The sequence below is a fragment of the Anomaloglossus baeobatrachus genome, chromosome 4 (assembly GCF_048569485.1).
Source record: "Anomaloglossus baeobatrachus isolate aAnoBae1 chromosome 4, aAnoBae1.hap1, whole genome shotgun sequence".
NCBI lineage: Eukaryota > Metazoa > Chordata > Amphibia > Anura > Aromobatidae > Anomaloglossus > Anomaloglossus baeobatrachus.
The window spans coordinates 33,335,308-33,356,808 of NC_134356.1; the positions used below are offsets into that span (position 1 = coordinate 33,335,308).

Consider the following 21,501-nt stretch of genomic DNA (forward strand, 5'->3'; position numbering starts at 1 on the left):
ACCTTTAAATTGTACCCGTCATCCCTCCTGTCACATCTGTTATAGTTTTAGAATAATGAGTCACAATTCTACAGCATTGTTAGGACTATTCGTTGTGCTGATCCTCTGTTATTCCTCCTGGAAATTTATAAATGTACAACTGGGTGTGACTTCTGTGTCCTACAAATCACACTGTCCAATCAGAGCTATCAGTGCCAGACTGCGGGGAAACGCCCATCTGTCAAAACTAATGCTGACCCTTTGTATCATAATAACTTCGCTATGTTCTCTCATTAGATTGCTGATGGTTTCCATAAAAAGAGCAGAATTGTGAATTCAGCTCTGGACTGATTAGAGTAGAATTGTGAATGTAGCTCCGGACTGATTAGAGTAGAATTGTGAATGCAGCTCCGGAGTGATTAGAGTAGAATTGTGAATGCAGCTCCGGAGTGATTAGAGTAGAATTGTGAATGCAGCTCTGGATTGATTAGAGTAGAATTGTGAATGCAGCGCCGGAGTGATTAGAGTAGAATTATGAATGCAGCTCCGGATTGATTAGAGTAGAATTGTGAATGCAGCTCCAGAGTGATTAGAGTAGAATTGTGAATGCAGCTCCGGAGTCATTAGAGTAGAATTGTGAATGCAGCTCTGGATTGATTAGAATAGAATCTGTGAATGCAGCTTCGGAGTGATTAGAGTAGAATTGTGAATGCAGCTCTGGATTGATTAGAATAGAATCTGTGAATGCAGCTTCGGAGTGATTAGAGTAGAATTGTGAATGCAGCTCCGGAGTGATTAGAGTAAAATTGTGAATGCAGCTCCAGAGTGATTAGAGTAGAATTGTGAATGCAGCTCCGGAGTGATTAGAGTAGAATTGTTAATGCAGCTCTGGATTGATTAGAGTAGAAATGTGAATGCAGCTCCGGAGTGATTAGAGTAGAATTGTGAATGCAGCTCCGCAGTGATTAGAGTAGAATTGTGAATGCAGCTCCGAAGTGATTAGAGTAGAATTGTGAATGCAGCTCCGGAGTGATCAGAGTAGAATTGTGAATGCAGCTCCGGAGTGATTAGAGTAGAATTGTGAATGCAGCTCTGGAGTGATTAGAGTAGAATTGTGAATGCAGCTCCAGACTATAATAGATGTGATCAACAGGGGCTTAACGATCGCAGTCTGAGCAATTGAGACAGGGCTCAGGGGTACAGGGAGGCCGTTGGCCCCAGTGCCTGTTTCAACTGGCTATGCATCCGAGAGGGCTCATCCAGCTGAAATACATCACAGCACAGACTGCTTACACGCTGGTCAGTAGCAGCATGCCATCACTGGAGGAGGACACTGGGGGAGCGGGGGAAAGGAGAGTATAATCTTCAATTATTTTACTGTGTGCGGCGCCCAGGGATATCTTATGTATCAGGATGCGGCCATAAACCAGGCTGGGGCCATTCTGGGGACATGTATACCAGGATGGGGCCATAAACCAGGGTGGGGGTCATAAATTAAGCTGGGGCCATTATGGGGACGTGCATACCAGGATGGGGCCATAAACCAGGGTGGGGGTCATAAACCAAGCTGGGGGCCATTATGGGGACGTGCATACCAGGATGGGGCCATAAACCAGGGTGGGGGTCATAAACCAAGCTGGGGCCATTTTGGGGACATGTATACCAGAATGGGGTCATTATGTGGGATCTATACCAGGATAGGGCCAAGATGTGGACATATACCAGGAAGGGCCACGATGGAGGTATATATATATACCAGGATATAGCCATGATGGGGTCATACACCAAGATATGGCCACGATGGAGACATATACCAGGATGGGGTCATGATGGAGACATATATACCAGGATGAGGTTATTATGGGGATATCTATACCAGGATGGGGCCAGGATGTGGACATATATTCCAGGATATAGCTATGAAGAGGTCATACACCAGGATGGGGACATATCTACTAGGAAGTGGCCCAAGATGGGGGACATTAGTGCATGATGGGGTCACTACTACACAATAATGGGGGGGTCAACTCGTATGTGTTATAGGATTTAGAACGCTACAATGGCCCATGCATCTGACCAACATGTGGGGGGGGGGCCAGGCTCAAACTTTGCACTGAGGCCGTCAGACGAATTACGCCACTGGTGAGTAACGTACAAGATCAGTCTCTCTATAGGCTTTACCTTCTGGTCAAAGTCTTCTGGGGTCAAGAAGAAATTGTGCAGTGGGACGAAGTAATTCTCCAGGAGTCCCATAATGAGGACAAGGTAGACGCCATCGGCAAACTGGGGACAAAAATAGACAAGAAACACATTTTTCGATGCGCGGTAAAATGAACCCCCCCGTAACAAATTTCTCCAGGTCTGTACAATTCCGGAAATACGTACATTTATGTAGATCTTCTTAATAATTTTATGGGTTAAAAATTATATAAAAAGAAATAATAGTTGTGTTGCAATTTCCTAAGATCCCTTAGCTTTTTTTGGGGGGGAGGGGCTTATGTATATGAGTGCATGTGTATTGCATACTGGAGCTAATTTTGGGGGACGTGGGATGCTTAATTCCCTTTTTATTGAAATTTTAATTACATTCTATTTACTAGTTATATGATTTTATATATATATATATATATATATATATATATATATATATATATATATATATATATATATACACACACACATACAGTGCCTTGCGAAAGTATTCAGCCCCTTGAATTTTTCAACCTTTTCTCACATTTCAGGGTTTAAACAAAGATAAAAAATTAAAATTTTATGGTGAAGTGGAACAACAAGTGGAACGAAATGTATTGCTTATTTTAAACTTTTTTAAAAAAATAACTGAAAATTGGGGCGTGCAATATTATTCATCCCCTTTAAGTTAATACTTTGTAGCGTCCCCTTTTGCTGCGATTACAGCTGCAGTCTCTTGGGGAATGTGTCTATCAGTTTTGCACATTGAGAGGCTGAAATTCTCGCCCATTCTTCCTTTGTAAACAGCTGGAGCTGAGTGAGGTTGGATGGAGGCGTTTGTGAACAGCAGTTTTCAGCTCTTTCCACAGATTCTCGATTGGGTTCAGGTCTGGACTGTGACTTGGCCATTCTAACACCTGGATACGTTTATTTGTGAACCATTCCATTGTAGATTGTGCTTTATGTTTGGGATCATTGTTTTGCTTATTTTTTTAAAAAAAGTTGAAAATAAACAATAAAGACCGTTCAACTTCACAATTGTGTCCCACTTGTTGTTGATTCTTCACCAGAACATTAACATTTTATCTTTATGTTTGAAGCCTGAAATGTGGGAAAAGGCTGAAAAATTCAAGGGGGGCGAATACTTTCGCAAGGCACTATATATACGGTATATATATATATATATATATATATATATATATATATATATATATATATATATATATATATATATAGAGACACATACATACATATACAGTATATACACTGTTATATATTTTTATATATATATATATATATATATATATATATATATACATACACACACACACACATATAGATACACACTGTATTACATTATATATAATATTATATATTATTACAGTGCTAACCACTGAGCCACCGTGCCACCCATGTTATATATATATATATATATATATATATATATATAATATATAATATATATATATATATATAATATATAATATATATATATATATATATATATATATTATATATTATATATATATATAACATGGGTGGCACGGTGGCTCAGTGGTTAGCACTGCAGCCTTGCAGTGCTGGGGTCCTGGGTTCTAGTCCCACTAAGGACAACCTCTGCAAGGAGTTTGTATGTTCTCCCTGTGTTTGCGTGGGTTTCTTCCAGGTTCTCCGGTTTCCTCCCACATTCCAAAGACATACTGATAGGGAATTTAGATTGTGAGCCCCAATGGGGACAGAGTTGCCAATGCATGTAAAGTGCTATGGAATTAATAGCGCTATATAAATTAATAAAATTATTTTTATCAATTTTATATATATATATATATATATATATATATATATATATATATAATATATATATATATATATATATATATATAATATATATATATATATATATATATATACACACACACACACACACACACACACACACACTGTATTACATATATATACATATATATATATATATATATATATATATATATATATATATATATATATATATATATATGCAAAAAGGAGGGGAGCCAGCACTGCTTATGAGTGGCATGCAACAATGAGAAAGTAAAAAGTGTAATATTCACAAATTCATTCCTACTGTGACAATTCAATGAGATTTTTGGCAAATAATTGATCAATGATTTGAGCCCCCTGCCCCGTCACGGCAAATCTCTATAGGGGGGTCCCTACACTATATTTATAATTTATATACGTACCATAAGGTCTCGTGTAATGCGCAGGACCGTATAAGAACATCACCTACCTGAGAAGTGTCAGAACCGCTCCCATGCTGCAAGGGCTGACAACTGCGAGTAAAAGGGCAGTCCAGGTGCCAGCGTGTGTGGCAGAACCATCAAAATTTTTATAATAAGTACAGTTTGGAATGTTTAGTGCTGAAGTGCACATTTGGTGCTGGCTTTTTGTTTTTTCTTCATATATATATATATATATATATATATACATATATATTACTGTATATGTGTGTGGGTATGGAAGTGGTAGTAAAGCTTTTTTTTTAATTCTTTATATTTGAACTGGGAAAAAGATGGCCAATTCATCAAGGCTGGTGTCTTGCCTAAGTACAAGGTGTCAAACTCACCAAGATACACACACCATTAGCTTGTCACCTCTTATGATTGATGTGCACTAAGGGCTGGAGTACAATTTCTGGAGTACACAGCGCCGGCAGCTATGATTCATTTGACAGCCGGGCTTGGCCATGCCCCTGCCCCAGCTGCGCCCATAAAACGGCAAAATTCACAAAACTTTTTTGTGCTATATTCTTGTGACTTTTCAAAGCATTAATGCCACTTTTCCCGACATATAAAAGTTCTGTTGAATCGGCATCTTACACTTTTAGCATATACATATATGAGCTGGAATTCATAGAAGGCCTTGATTTTCATTATACATCGCAGTGCTTATGCACTGCTATGTATAGTACAAGCAATCAGCCAATCGCAGCTTTGAGCCTTGTAAAAGAACTGGTAAATAGAGAAAAAAAAAAAATTTTCAAACTCTAATCCCCCCTTAAAAACAAAAAAAGTTAAAATCACCTTATTTGGCCCCATTGAAAATAAAAAGTAAATAAAAAATTACACATATATTTGGTATTGCTGCAATCAGAAATATCCAATGAAAAATCTAAAAAAAATGTGGCAGTCTACTGATCAGATTAAAGAAAATAAAATTAAAAAAATAAATAAATAAATAAATAAATGAAAATTAAAAAAAAAAATGGCCAGAATTAGTTTTCGGCTCCCGCATCTGCAACCAAATACAGTAAGAGGCAATCAAAATATTGCATCTACTCGAAAATAGTATCAGAAAAAACATCAGCTCAGTGCGCAAAAAATAAGCCATCACACAGCCCCAGATCCCGAAAAATAAAAATGTCATGGTTCTCGGAAAATGGAGACAAAAGCAAAATTTTTCTTTGTGACAAATTTCTGAATTTTTTTCCACCACTTAAATAAAAAAAAACAACAAAAAAACAAAAAAAAAACTATATGTTTTGTATATACAATCTCGTACTGACCTGGAAAAACATGCTGTCAGGTCAGTTTTACCATATAGTGAACATGGTAAATAGAAAAAAAAAAAAATTGTGAAATTGCAGGGGTTTTTTTTTTGCAATTTTACCGCACTAGGATTTTTTTCCCGTTTTCCACTAGAATAAGGGGCAGAATAAATGAGGTCATTCAAAAGTACAACTCGTCCTGCAAAATAAAATAAGTCATCATACGTATATATTGATGAATAAACAAAAGTATGTCTCTTTTAAGAGTAAGAGGAAAAAACAAAAAAATGAAAAATGGCCATGGCATGAAGGGCTTAAAGCCTAGGAACACACCGGACAGGTCAGGGATAAAGTTGTGGATTAAAGGAAAGAAAGGTTAGGTTCTAAAAGTAAAAAATTAAAATACAGTTAGGTCCAGAAATATTTGGACAGTGACACAATTATGGCGAGTTGGGCTCTGCATGCCACCACATTGGATTTGAAATGAAACCTCTACAACAGAATTCAAGTGCAGATTGTAACGTTTAATTTGAAGGTTTGAACAAAAATATCTGATAGAAATTGTAGGAATTGTACACATTTCTTTACAAACACTCCACATTTTAGGAGGTCAAAAGTAATTGGACAAATAAACCAAACCCAAACAAAATATTTTTATTTTCAATATTTTGTTGCGAATCCTTTGGAGGCAATCACTGCCTTAAGTCTGGAACCCATGGACATCACCAAACGCTGGGTTTCCTCCTTCTTAATGCTTTGCCAGGCCTTTACAGCCGCAGCCTTCAGGTCTTGCTTGTTTGTGGGTCTTTTCGTCTTAAGTCTGGATTTGAGCAAGTGAAATGCATGCTCAATTGGGTTAAGATCTGGTGACTGACTTGGCCATTGCAGAATGTTCCACTTTTTTGCACTCATGAACTCCTGGGTAGCTTTGGCTGTATGCTTGGGGTCATTGTCCATCTGTACTATGAAGCGCCGTCCGATCAACTTTGCGGCATTTGGCTGAATCTGGGCTGAAAGTATATCCCGGTACACTTCAGAATTCATCCGGCTACTCTTGTCTGCTGTTATGTCATCAATAAACACAAGTGACCCAGTGCCATTGAAAGCCATGCATGCCCATGCCATCACGTTGCCTCCACCATGTTTTACAGAGGATGTGGTGTGCCTTGGATCATGTGCCGTTCCCTTTCTTCTCCAAACTTTTTCCTTCCCATCATTCTGGTACAGGTTGATCTTGGTCTCATCTGTCCATAGAATACTTTTCCAGAACTGAGCTGGCTTCATGAGGTGTTTTTCAGCAAATTTAACTCTGGCCTGTCTATTTTTGGAATTGATGAATGGTTTGCATCTAGATGTGAACCCTTTGTATTTACTTTCATGGAGTCTTCTCTTTACTGGTGACTTAGAGACAGATACACCTACTTCACTGAGAGTGTTCTGGACTTCAGTTGATGTTGTGAACGGGTTCTTCTTCACCAAAGAAAGTATGCGGCGATCATCCACCACTGTTGTCATCCGTGGACGCCCAGGCCTTTTTGAGTTCCCAAGATCACCAGTCAATTCCTTTTTTCTCAGAATGTACCCGACTGTTGATTTTGCTACTCCAAGCATGTCTGCTATCTCTCTGATGGATTTTTTCTTTTTTTTCAGCCTCAGGATGTTCTGCTTCACCTCAATTGAGAGTTCCTTAGACCGCATGTTGTCTGGTCACAGCAACAGCTTCCAAATGCAAAACCACACACCTGTAATCAACCCCAGACCTTTTAACTACTTCATTGATTACAGGTTAACGAGGGAGACGCCTTCAGAGTTAATTGCAGCCCTTACAGTCCCTTGTCCAATTACTTTTGGTCCCTTGAAAAAGAGGAGGCTATGCATTACAGAGCTATGATTCCTAAACCCTTTCTCCGATTTGGATGTGAAAACTCTCATATTGCAGCTGGGAGTGTGCACTTTCAGCCCATATTATATATATAATTGTATTTCTGAACATGTTTTTGTAAACAGCTAAAATAACAAAACTTGTGTCACTGTCCAAATATTTCTGGACCTAACTGTATATAACCCAAGCTCTGGACATCTTACAGAGCACTGTTCAAACCATCATCCAAGCATGGAAGGAGTATGGAGCAACTCGAAACCTACCAAGACATGGCCGTCCACCGAAACGGGCGTCCCAAGAGAGGAGAGCACTAATTAGAGAAGCAGCCAAGAGGCCCATGATCACTCTGGAGGCGCTGCAGAGATCAGAGCTCAGGGGGGAGAATCTGTCTACAGGACAACTATTAATTGTATACTCCACAAATCTGGCCTTTAAGGAAAAGTGGCAAGAAGAAAGCCATTTTGGAAGCAAGGAGCTTTAAGAAGTCCTCTTTGTGGCTTGCAAAAATCAAAGTAGGGGACACAGGTAGAATGTGGACGAAGGTGCTCTGGTCAGATGAGACCAGAAAAGACCTTTGTGGCATAAATGCAAAATGTATGTGGTGAAAAATTAACCTTGTCACATCACCCTGAAAACACCATCCCCACCGTCACACATGGTGGTGGCCGCATCATGCTGTGGGGAGACTTTTCTTCAGCAGAGGCAGGGAAGCTTGTCAGAATTGATGTGAAGATGGATAGAGCTAAATACAGGGCAATCCTGGGGGAAAACCTATTAGAGGGTGCAGAAGACTAGAGACTGGGGTGTAGCTTCACCTTCTATCCTGCCAGAGCTACAAAGGAGGGTGTAGATCAAAGCATGCTCATGTGTGTGTTTTCTACAAGTAAAAAGGCAATTTTTGTTTTTCTATGGAGCACATAGGAGGGGACGGTACCTGCGTCTCCAGTTCTGTGACCTCCAGGTTCAGCTTGTTTAGATGCTTATTAACAAACGTGATCAGCGACTGCAAATAAAGTGGAGATGTCAAGAGCGCGTCCATGATATCATCAGAGGAAACGCACCGGTGTCAGGACCACAAAGCACTCACCTTCTTGACGACACTCAGTTTATCGGGGGCGTGGTCGAAGAGGGTGTCGAACGCGTCTCGCTCTGGGAAGAGAGATACGAGAAAAACATAACTTCTCTCTTTCAGAAACAGCGCCACACTTGTCTACAGGTTGTACTTGGTATTGCATCTCCGTCCCATTTATTTCAATAGAGCTGAACTGCAATATCAGACAAGTGTGGCGCGGTTTAAAAAAGTAAGTGGAAAGAGCTCTATATTCCATGCATAAATAGGTGAAATGCTGACATTCCGGCTGCCTGCAGCCCCCACTAGAGGGAGCCGGTGAGTTCACTGTACACAGATTATCATCAATGTACTCACTGTGTATAGCAGCAACTAGGATGATGAAAGAGCAACTAGGATGATGACGGAGGCGTTATCACGTCAATCAAGAAAGGAGGACGGCGAACAGCGACAGGAGGGGGGACAGGAGCCAAAAACGAGGACGCCCACCCGACTAGATGAGGTAATTAGCATACATGGGGGTCAGATTTTATAAAGTTATTTTTGGGGTCTGCAAGGGGAGTCAGGGCACAAGTTGCACCTTCATAGAATGCAGCCGAGGAGCTGTAGAAGGTGAGACTTTCAGTTTAATAGTGAAAAAACTGGTGACAGGTTCCCTTTAAATACTCTGTGCTGCTGTGGATCAGTACTTCTTTAGCAGTGTGCGCTTTCCCATATTAATATCCCGCCCTTCTCCCGATCTGCTACAGCAGCCATCTCTCCCGCCCTTTTCCCGATCTGCCACAGCAGTCGTCTCTCCCGCCCTTTTCCCGATCTGCTACAGCAGCCATCTCTCCCCCCTTCTCCCGATCTGCTACAGCAGCCATCTCTCCCGCCCTTTTCCCGATCTGCCACAGCAGCCGTCTCTCCCGCCCTTTTCCCGATCTGCTACAGCAGCCATCTCTCCCCCCTTCTCACGATCTGCTACAGCAGCCGTCTCTCCCGCCCTTCTCCCGATCTGCTACAGCAGCCGTCTCTCCCGCCCTTCTCCCGATCTGCTACAGCAGCCGTCTCTCTCGCCCTTCTCCCGATCTGCTACGGCAGCCGTCTCTCCCGCCCTTCTCCCGATCTGCTACAGCAGCCGTCTCTCCCGCCCTTCTCCCGATCTGCTACAGCAGCCGTCTCTCCCGCCCTTCTCCCGATCTGCTACAGCAGCCATCTCTCCCCCCTTCTCACGATCTGCTACAGCAGCCATCTCTCCCGCCCTTTTCCCGATCTGCTACAGCAGCCGTCTCTCTCGCCCTTCTCACGATCTGCTACAGCAGCCATCTCTCTCGCCCTTCTCCCGATCTGCTACAGCAGCCGTTTCTCTCGCCCTTCTCCCGATCTGCCACAGCAGCCGTCTCTCCCGCCCTTTTCCCGATCTGCTACAGCAGCCATCTCTCCCCCCTTCTCACGATCTGCTACAGCAGCCATCTCTCCCGCCCTTTTCCCGATCTGCTACAGCAGCCGTCTCTCTCGCCCTTCTCACGATCTGCTACAGCAGCCATCTCTCTCGCCCTTCTCCCGATCTGCTACAGCAGCCGTCTCTCTCGCCCTTCTCCTGATCTGCTACAGCAGCCGTCTCTCCTGCCCTTCTCATGATCTGCTACAGCAGCCGTTTCTCCCGCCCTTCACCCGATCTGCTACAGCAGCCGTCTCTCCCGCCCTTCTCCCGATCTGCCACAGCAGCCGTCTCTCCCGCCCTTCACCCGATCTGCTACAGCAGCCATCTCTCCCGCTCTTTTCACGATCTGCTACAGCTGCCATCTCTCCCGCCCTTCTCCCGAGCTGCTACAGCTGCCATCTCTCCCGCCCTTCTCCCGAGCTGCTACAGCAGCCGTCTCTCCCGCCCTTCACCCGATCTGCTACAGCAGCCATCTCTCCCGCTCTTTTCACGATCTGCTACAGCTGCCATCTCTCCCGCTCTTTTCACGATCTGCTACAGCAGCCATCTCTCCCGCTCTTTTCACGATCTGCTACAGCTGCCATCTCTCCCGCCCTTCTCCCGAGCTGCTACAGCTGCCATCTCTCCCGCCCTTCTCCCGATCTGCCACAGCAGCCGTCTCTCCCGCCCTTCACCCGATCTGCTACAGCAGCCATCTCTCCCGCTCTTTTCACGATCTGCTACAGCTGCCATCTCTCCCGCCCTTCTCCCGAGCTGCTACAGCAGCCGTCTTTCCCGCCCTTCTCCCAATCTGTTACAATAGCCATCTCTCCTGCCCTTTTCTCTATCTGCTACAGCAGAAGTCTCTCCCGCCCTTCTCCCGATCTGCTACAGCAGCCGTCTCTCCCGCCCTTCTCCCGATCTGCTATAGCAGCCATCTCTCCCGCCCTTCACCCGATCTGCTACAGCATCCATCTCTCCTGCCCTTTTCCCGATCTGCTACAGCAGCCATCTCTCCTGCCCTTCTCATGATCTGCTACAGCTGCCATCTCTCCCGCCCTTTTCCCGATCTGCTACAGCTGCCATCTCTCCCGCCCTTCTCCCAATCTGTTACAACAGCCATCTCTCCTGCCCTTTTCTCTATCTGCTACAGCAGCCGTCTCTCCCGCCCTTCTCCCGATCTGCTACAGCAGCCGTCTCTCCCGCCCTTCTCCCGATCTGCCACAGCAGCCGTCTCTCCCACCCTTCACCCGATCTGCTACAGCAGCCGTCTCTCCTGCCCTTTTCCCGATCTGCTACAGCAGCCGTCTCTCCTGCCCTTTTCCCGATCTGCTACAGCAGCCATCTCTTCTGCCCTTTTCCCGATCTGCTACAGCAGCCGTCTCTCCCGCCCTTCTCCCGATCTGCTACAGCCATCTCTCCCGCCCTTCTCCCGATCTGCTACAGCAGCCGTCTCTCCCGCCCTTCTCCCGATCTGCTACAGCAGCCGTCTCTCCCGCCCTTCTCCCGATCTGCCACAGCAGCCGTCTCTCCCACCCTTCACCCGATCTGCTACAGCAGCCGTCTCTCCTGCCCTTTTCCCGATCTGCTACAGCAGCCGTCTCTCCTGCCCTTTTCCCGATCTGCTACAGCAGCCATCTCTTCTGCCCTTTTCCCGATCTGCTACAGCAGCCGTCTCTCCCGCCCTTCTCCCGATCTGCTACAGCCATCTCTCCCGCCCTTCTCCCGATCTGCTACAGCAGCCGTCTCTCCCGCCCTTCTCCCGATCTGCTACAGCCATCTCTCCCGCCCTTCTCCCGATCTGCTACAGCAGCCATCTCTCCCGCCCCTCTCCCGATCTGCTACAGCCATCTCTCCCGCCCTTCTCTCGATCTGCTATGACAGCCATCTCTCCCGCCCCTCTCCCGATCTGCTACAGCAGCCATCTCTCCCGCCCTTCTCCCGATCTGCTATGACAGCCATCTCTCCCATGCTTCTCCTGATCTGCTACAGCCGTCTCTCTCACCCTTCTCCCGATCTGCTACAGCAGCCATCTCCACCTCATTGTAAAACTACTACTGTGAGCTGTTGCTGGGAAGTAAACACCACTGTGATACCAGGAAGCACCTCAAATATAAAGTTACTTACCAAATTTTCCCATCATCATCCTAGAAGAAAAAAAAAATAATATATATTAGAGAAAAAAAAACACACACAGCTACAACAACAAAGCCAGCACTTTACCCAATATACCCCAATGACAGATACCAAAAACTCAGTAATCTCGGGAGTTGTTACTGTATTAAAGTAAGACTATGATGCAATATAGGGTTTAAGGGATGGAGTAGAACCCAAAAACTGAAAGAGTCCCTGCAGATTCATCCCCACCACTCCAGAAGGGACACAGACAGCTTCGGATTGGCTGTGGGGCCCTTATATATATGTAACATAAATAACAATGGGGAGGGGGGAGCTCTGTGATGTGTTCTCCCCTTTTCCTTTAAAATGCATTGTTTGTTTGTTTGTTTTTTTAAGTTCATTAAATCGTGTGCAGCCTGTTTTAGTGCTGCCACCTTGTGGTGACATTTTCCCGTTTTGCCGTTTACAATGAAAAAGAGAAAAATGAAAGAGAAAAGAAAAACAAAGGAAATAAAAAAAAGGAAGAGGAAAAAAGAAATCTTGTTTGTGCCAATTAGTTTACTCTCAACACTCCTCTGTTGTGAATGTCAACCGATTGGGTGCTAGTGTGGAGCTCCCTCTGGTGGCCAGGAATGGTAATGAAACTGAGTCTGAATCTATGACTCCGACAAGTGTTAGAGTTAATTGGGAAGTCAGGAAGTCCTATTGCAGATCAGCCTAGTGTATTTAGAAGAGCATTTTCTGCCTGGCGGCCGCCGGTGATGGTTGTTTTCCTGCCTGCTTCTGAAGATGGCTGGGAGTTTTCCCTTCAGTTTCTCCCATTTCTTCTGTGCCTGAATCTACTCCAGATAAGTTTGCTAGTTTCTGTGCTTATTTGCTGAAATTGCACTTTAGGGTGTTTCTGCTTATTCCATTTGGTTCTGTGTTTGGTTTCTTGTATGTGAGGATCTGTCTCTCTGCTTTTGTGAGCAGGGCGGTCCCTCCAGCAAAAAAGGGAGCTTGCTCCCTGTTCATGTTTGGATTATTGGCACTTTAGAATATTGTTTGCTCTGTGATTTGTTTCTTCCCATTATATCTGCAGTTCACCTTAAAGTGTCTGGCACAAGAGTACCTGATATAGCGGGGGAAGACCCCGTGGTCTTAGTATTTTTTTCCTATCAGGAGTTAGGTATTTTTTGCAGGGTTTTGTGCTGGCTGCAATCAGTTTTCTTTCCTGTCCTATCGTATCTAGCAAGTCGGGCCTCACCTTTGCTAATCTATATTTTCTATCTGTGTATTGTGATTTCTTTCATCACCGTTGTTGCATGTTGGGGGCTTGCTATTTCTTTGGGGACTGCTCTGAGGCAAGTAAGGATTCCTCATTTCTATCTTTGAGGTGTAGCACGTTTCTTCAGCGGTGACGAGGTGTCTAGGTGTGTTAGGAACATCCCACTGATACTTCTAGTGTTGTCTGATAGATAGGGGATTGCGGTCAGCTCAGTTTCCAACTACTCTTGTGATTTTGTTTTTTCCTGATTAATGGGATTTTTTCTGATCGTTTGACAGTTACCAAATCATAACACTCCTCTTTCTAGACTTGTCCTTTAAATGTAAACACAGTTGACATCTTCCTGCTACTACAGATCCTCTTCCATCGGCATCACAGACCTTGTCCTCTCCTGGATGTCCTCATTCCTCACTAACAGCACATTTAGACTCTTCAACACTATCTCCTCATCCCATCCTCTCTCTGTCCTGGGACTCCTTTCTCTTTTCCATCTAAACCTTTTGTTTGGCCTGGAACAACTCAGACCGTCCCACGTCTTCCAGGGTCACCTATACGCTGATGACCCTCACATCTACCTCTCTGGCCTGGACATCACCACCTTGCTGTCCAGAATTGTCTATAGGCCATATTCTCCTCCTCCTCTCGTTTTCGAAAACTCAATGTGGACAAATCTGAACTCACCATCTTTCCTCCATCTCACCTAACTCCCCTCCCCAATCTATCTATCACAACTACACTTTTCCTCGTACCGGAAGTCCACTGCCTCCAAGTAACCCTTGACTCTGTCCTTCAAATCGCACATCCAAGCTATCACCACCTCCAACTCAAAATATTTCCAGAATCCGTCCTTTCCTCAACCCTCAATCTACTCAAACGTTAGTGTTGCCCTCATCATCTCCCACATTGACTACTGCAACATTCTTCTTTGTGGAGTCCTTGCTAACACTCTCGCTCCTCTCCAGTCCGTCCATAACTCTACTGCCCGACTAATCCTCCTCTCTCCTCGCTGCTCCTCCCCTCTGCAAACCTCCTCACTGGCTCCTACTTGTTGAACAAGTCAAGTTCAAACTACTAACACTGACCTACAATGCCAACCATAATCTGTCTCCTCCGTAGATCTCCGAACTAATCTCCGGTCCTCTCAGGACCTTTTCCTCTCCTCCACTACTTGTATGTTCCTCACATAAATCACCTCCAAGACATATCCTGAGTATCCCTCCATGTATCCTCTGGAATTATGTGCCCCAACACGTCCAATTATCCGCCACATTCGAGACCTGAAAACCCATCTCTTCAAGAAAGCTACAGCCTGCAAAGACCACGCTGACACCTCACCACCACCGGAGCTGCCGAAACCTCCCAACCTACTGACTCCTCCCCCATTATCGTGTAGCCAGTAAGCCCGCGAGGGCCGAGCCTTCTGCCCTCTGCACCAGTTATCTGTCATTGTTAGTTTGTGCCCTGTAACTTATATTTGTTCTGTATGTAACATCTTCTCTTGTATGGAATCAAAGGTGCTCTAAAAATAAATAATAATAATGGGAGAAAGCTAATTTGCATACTTTTTCCCTCCCCCAAGGAGCCTTGCCAATAAGACTTCATAAACAGCCCATTTGGATACTTTTTCCCTCCCCCGAGGAACCTTTCCATAAACAGCTGGAATCCTTTTAAGGATATGTCAACTATAATTTCCATATATTGGGTTAAAAATAACATTTTTGCAATTGTCTTTCCTTAAAAATGTCTCACAGTTTGCTGTCTAAAGCCTCAGTGCTGCACTTTATAATGCGGGGTTTGTATGTTTTTTCTGAGCTCATCTCAGTTGATTCATGACCACCTCAAAGCTCAGCTCAACTTTGATGTGGTCTCATCAGTAAAGAACAGCTCAGAAAAAAAAAAGGACAGGTAAACGTGTTACAAATTGTCAGAATGAGCTCACTGATGGTTCCTCAGTTAGCTCATTCTGCAGTCAGCAATAGACAATGCAACATAGAGGCTGTGGAAGGCAAACTGTGCACAACTTTTAATGCTTAAAGTATTTTTTTACCAAAGATGCATACATTTAAGTAAAAAATTTAAGTGATTTTATTTTTTTATGTAAATAAAAAACAGTTCCTGAAGGGGTTGTTGCACATGTATAGCATACCCAAAGGTTCATTAGGTGGGGGTCCTGTGAGAGAATACAATCCATTTTGTTGTTGTCTTATAACTGAATGATGTCATAGGGCTCAGCTAACACTGCTGTGCGGGGAAGTTTCACATTTCTATACACACCTCTGCGGCTCTTATTGGTGCATAGTTCTGAGGAGTTGTTTCTTTGTTTGGGGTACTATATAAACTGGTCGGTCATAAAGCAAAAACTTCCAGTTCACCACAAAGCATGTGTCCTGCAATGATTTCCCAAGTTTCAGATTTCTATACACACCCCTGTGGCTCTTATTGGTGCATAGTTCTGAGGAGTTATTTCTTTGTTTGGGGTACTATATAAGCTGGTCACATGAGGTCATAAAGCAAAAACTTTCAGTTCACCACAAAGCATGTGTGCTGCAATGATTTCCCGTGTTTCATATCTCTACATACACCCCTGTGACTCTTATTGGTGCATAGTACAGGTGAGTTATTTCTTTGTTTGGAGTACTATATAAACTGGTCACATGAGGTCATAAAGTAAAAACTTTCAGTTCACCACAAAGCGTGTGTGCTGCAATGATTTCCCGAGTTTCACATTTCTATACATACCCCTGTGACTCTTATTGGTGCATAGTACAGATGAGTTATTTCTTTGTTTGGGGTACTATATAAACTGGTCACATCATGTAATAAAGCAGAAACTTTCAGTACACCACAAAGCATCTGTGCTGCAGTGATTTCTCGAGCGTTCATAAACAAATCGCATTAAATTTGGAGTTCCAATGGCATAGAAGGAGTGTATTTCGCTCACAGTCCCAACTCTGGGATTTTGAAAATGGGGGCCATTTTTCAGAACAAACAGCAGGTGGCGTACGTGCGCAGCTTTCTCCATTAGTTTGGATGGGAGTGCTTGGCAATTTTTAGAAATGATTGGAGAGAGCTGCGCAGGCACGGCCGCTCTCCGCTGTTGCAGGAGGGTAGCTAATGCTCAAAATTGATCTCATCCGTATAACCAGACCCCATTAGCATCAAACCCACGGGTCCGTCATTGCCATTTTGAACTTTTTTAGCAAAAGCCAGCAGCAGCCTGTGAATGTCACGAGGCGGCTCACACCTCAACATCAGCCGCTCGTCAGTACGGAGCCGCGGACGGCTGGAGATTAGTTAGAAAGCAATTATATTTTAGTCATGTCTCAGTGGTTCCACCGTCTCATATCAGGCCTTAATTTTCAGGTTGTCAGTCACGGCAAGACCCTGTATTATATATTCTGTGTGAACACAAGCAGCACGGAACAAGGCCAGGGTTGTACATAGCTGCTTACATCCAAAAATAGCGCCATCCCTGACCACAGGTTGAGAGCGGTATTGCAACTCGGTCATATTAATGTCAAAAGAGCTTAGCTGCAATACCAGGCATCACCTGCGGACATGTGTGGCGCTGTTCATAGAAGAAAGCAGATTTGTTTTTCCAATCCTGGACAAACCCTCCAAAAAAAAAAAAATGGCGCATGGGTGGCCAGACTTTTCCATCATGGCCCACAAGTTTATGCAGTTCGGACAACAGCATGACTTCTGGTACAGTGGGCAAGTGCGGCGTGTGTTTAGGAAGAGCTTACTCTGTGGTGGTCGTCAGTTCCTCGGTCACGTGGTTCGTCTGCAGGAGGCCTTCTCGTTTCTGAAACGCAAGGACGGAAAATTCAGATAAGTTTTCACACCGCGGCATGATTAACGCAAACGTGATCAAAGTTGACATTTTGACTGTAGCGGATGTCATGGCTGGTTTGTTTTCAGAAATAGCGCCACACTTGTTCACAGGAGGTGTCTGGTATTGCAGCTCAGTCCCAATGAGGTGAATGAGGCTGAGCTGCAATACCAGATGCAACCTGTGGCGCTGTTTGGGGAAGAAAGCAGCAATGTTTATCTAACCCATTTAACCCCTCAATGGTCACTGTTGTTCAAGCGGTTAAAGAGCCAAAATTTCAGGTTCCCCTGATCCCACTCCAGGGTTTAACTCATCTATTATGGTGGGGGTGAAATTGTGCACTCACTCCAGGGTTTATTCCATGGCCCTGTGAAGGGGTTAAAATCAGACGTAGGGGCTGCAGGGGTCCTGAAGCCCATAGGGGCACCCAAATGAGAAGACCTATACCAGACATGGGCCCCCATTTGAGATATTGGGGCTTATAAACGCTACCAAGAAGCTGGGATAGGAGGAGCTGTTTGATGCACCTATCCCATTGTAGAGCAGTTTGCCCTGCGCCCGCTGGTGGCATGAGAAGACCTACAGTGCCTACAAGTAGTGTTCAACCCCCTGCAGATTTAGCAGGTTTGATAAGATGCAAATAAGTTAGAGCCTGCAAACTTCAAACAAGAGCAGGATTTATTAACAGATGCATAAATCTTACAAACCAACAAGTTATGTTGCTCAGTTACATTTTAATAAATTTTCAACATAAAAGTGTGGGTCAATTATTATTCAACCCCTAGGTTTAATATTTTGTGGAATAACCCTTGTTTGCAATTACAGCTAATAATCGTCTTTTATAAGACCTGATCAGGCCGGCACAGGTCTCTGGAGTTATCTTGGCCCACTCCTCCATGCAGATCTTCTCCAAGTTATCTAGGTTCTTTGGGTGTCTCATGTGGACTTTAATCTTGAGCTCCTTCCACAAGTTTTCAATTGGGTTAAGGTCAGGAGACTGAGTAGGCCACTGCAACACCTTGATTTTTTCCGTCTTGAACCAGGCCTTGGTTTTCTTGGCTGTGTGCTTTGGGTCGTTGTCTTGTTGGAAGATGAAATGACGACCCATCTTAAGATCCTTAATGGAGGAGCGGAGGTTCTTGGCCAAAATCTCCAGGTAGGCCGTGCTATCCATCTTCCCATGGATGCGGACCAGATGGCCAGGCCCCTTGGCTGAGAAACAGCCCCACAACATGATGCTGCCACCACCATGCTTGACTGTAGGGATGGTATTCTTGGGGTCGTATGCAGTGCCATCCAGTCTCCAAACGTCACGTGTGTGGTTGGCACCAAAGATCTCGATCTTGGTCTCATCAGACCAGAGAACCTTGAACCAGTCTGTCTCAGAGTCCTCCAAGTGATCATGAACAAACTGTAGACGAGCCTTGACATGACGCTTTGAAAGTAAAGGTACCTTACGGGCTCGTCTGGAACGGAGACCATTGCGGTGGAGTACGTTACTTATGGTATTGACTGAAACCAATGTCCCCACTGCCATGAGATCTTCCCGGAGCTCCTTCCTTGTTGTCCTTGGGTTAGCCTTGACTCTTCGGACAAGCCTGGCCTCGGCACGGGTGGAAACTTTCAAAGGCTGTCCAGGCCGTAGAAGGCTAACAGTAGTTCCATAAGCCTTCCACTTCCGGATGATGCTCCCAACAGTGGAGACAGGTAGGCCCAACTCCTTGGAAAGGGTTTTGTACCCCTTGCCAGCCTTGTGACCCTCCACGATCTTGTCTCTGATGCCTTGGAATGCTCCTTTGTCTTTCCCATGTTGACCAAGTATGAGTGCTGTTCACAAGTTTGGGGAGGGTCTTAATTAGTCAGAAAAGGCTGGAAAAAGAGATAATTAATCCAAACATGTGAAGCTCATTGTTCTTTGTGCCTGAAATACTTCTTAATACTTTAGGGGAACCAAACAGAATTCTTGTGGTTTGAGGGGTTGAATAATAAATGACCCTCTGAATAAACTTTTCACAATTTAAAACAAAAAAAACAACATTCTTTTTTGCTGCATTTCACACTTCCAGGCTGATCTACAGTCCAAATGTCACAATGCCAAGTTAATTCTGAATGTGTAACCCTGCTAAATCTGCAGGGGGTTGAATACTACTTGTAGGCACTGTATATATATATATATATATATATACTGTATATTTTTTACATCGAATCCTTTTTAGATTAAGTTGTAGTGGAATATAGCGTCCAATGATTAAATGTGAACTTACACAGGTCTGGAAAGTATGAAGCGCTTACTCCAATCCCCCTATCCCTTCTACCACCATGGTGAAAAGATTCTGGTCCCCATAGACGTATATGGGGACCGACGTCCGGCCAGATATCCAGGATCAATTCCAGCCCTGTACCAGACAGGGGCCCCCATTGGAGATTTTGGGGCTTATAACTCTACCAAGAAGTTGGGATAGGAGGAGCTGTTTGATGCACCTCTCCCACTATGGAGCAGTTCGCCCTGCGCCTGCTGGTGGCATGAGAAGACCTATACCAGACAGGGAACCCCATTAGAGATTTTAGGGCTTATAACTCTACCAAGAAGTTGAGATAGGAGGGGCTGTTTGATGCACTTCTCCCATTGTGGAGCAGTTCGCCCTTCGCTTGCTGGTGGCATGAGAAGACCTATACCAGACAGGGGCCCCGATTGGAGATTTTGGGGCCTATAAATGCTACCAAGAAGCTGAGATAGGAGGAACTGTTTGATGCACTGTGGAGCAGTTCGCCCTTCGCCTTCGGCTTATAAACGCTATCAAGCAGCTAAGATAGGAGGGGCTGTTTCATGCACCTCTCCCACTATGGAGCAGTTCGCCCTGCGCCTGCTGGTGGCATGAGAAGACCTATGTCAGACAGGGGTCCCCATTGGAGATTTTGGGGCTTAGTAAAACTCTACCAAGAAGCTGAGATAGGAGGAGCTGTTTGATGCACTTCTCCCATTGTGGAGCAGTTCACTCTTCGCCTGCTGGTGGCAAAAGACCTATACTAGACAGGGGCCCCAATTGGAGATTTTGGGGCTTATAAACTACCAAGAAGCTGAGATAGGAGGAGCTGTGTTGATGCACTGTGGAGCAGTTCGCCCTGCACCTGCTGGCGGCACGGAGGCAGCGTAGTTATCGCTTTCTCTTTCTCTGTTTAACCAACTCTAACATTTTCATAAACAGAAATCCCATCTGAAAAGTAATGAATCTGTAAATAGACTATGACCATCGAGACAACAATTGAGACCCAGAAACCACAAGGCACTACCAATTGAAAAAAAACAATTTATCTGCGGGAGCGCTGATCGGAGAGTAGGCGCTGTGATCAGATGGAGGATTTCCTGGAGTTTTTAGTGTTAAACTCTGCTGCCATCTAGTGTCCGTTTACGAGAATTGTCCACATACATAGAAAACGATCAAACTAGTTGATTGCCCTCTGATAAAATGTTCAGAAAAGCCGTAATCTGATATGTAATGGCGCACAGACCACCCGGGCACACATCCATAGCTCCCATCGAATACACAATATTCAGGTCTTACCTTTACCACCACTACCTGCACACACACATGTTCAGGAAGTCGTATAGGAGCTCGGAAATGCATGGCCAGGGCTACTAGAAGGTGCAAGATGGCAACCAGGTTTTTTCCATGTATGGCTGGAAGCAAAAAAAAAAATTGAGAGCAAATGTCAGAATAACACGTTACAATAATATTTCTCAAAAAAAAAAGAAAAAGAAAAAAAACTTAAAATAAAATAAAAATGTTCCCTCCTCCTTTCCTTTTATAAAACACCTCCATCAGTGTCCCAGAAAATCAACCGTTTTCCCTTCTTATAAGCCTTTTCTTTGCAGATGTCTGCAGCAGGAGCCTCTCCCCATATTATCATATACTGAATATTATGTACAATGTTATCACTTTTTGTGATCATAGTTGACGATTTTGAGTTTATAGGCTTATTATTATCATTACTTGACCTAATTATACCAGGATATATCGGTATATTTCAGGATATATTCCCTTTCCTTTACAACACTTATTGATTTATGTTTAAATGTCACATACATTTTTGCACAGAAAGCCTGGAGAAAGGCCTCAAGGCTGAACCATTGGATGCTATATCTATTTGCCACATGTTGGCTTGATTTAAATGACCTATATTCACCAATTCTTCAAGTCTCTTATCTCTATAAATACAAGAGAACCAGAGCAT

General features: G+C 44.2%; 1 protein-coding gene across 3 annotated transcripts in view; it reads right to left on the minus strand.

The window, feature by feature from the left end:
- The window catches only part of PARVB (parvin beta), a 78,150-nt gene that overhangs the window by 12,854 nt on the left and 43,795 nt on the right, over positions 1-21,501 (minus strand). For all 3 annotated transcript variants that reach the window (XM_075344218.1, XM_075344221.1, XM_075344219.1), the window contains exons 6-11: positions 20,832-20,947; positions 17,183-17,241; positions 12,179-12,198; positions 8,665-8,726; positions 8,512-8,580; positions 2,161-2,262 (exon numbers count right to left, since the gene is read on the minus strand). In XM_075344218.1, the coding sequence (XP_075200333.1) occupies positions 2,161-2,262; positions 8,512-8,580; positions 8,665-8,726; positions 12,179-12,198; positions 17,183-17,241; positions 20,832-20,947 (428 nt within the window). The remainder of the gene's footprint in view (positions 1-2,160; positions 2,263-8,511; positions 8,581-8,664; positions 8,727-12,178; positions 12,199-17,182; positions 17,242-20,831; positions 20,948-21,501) is intronic.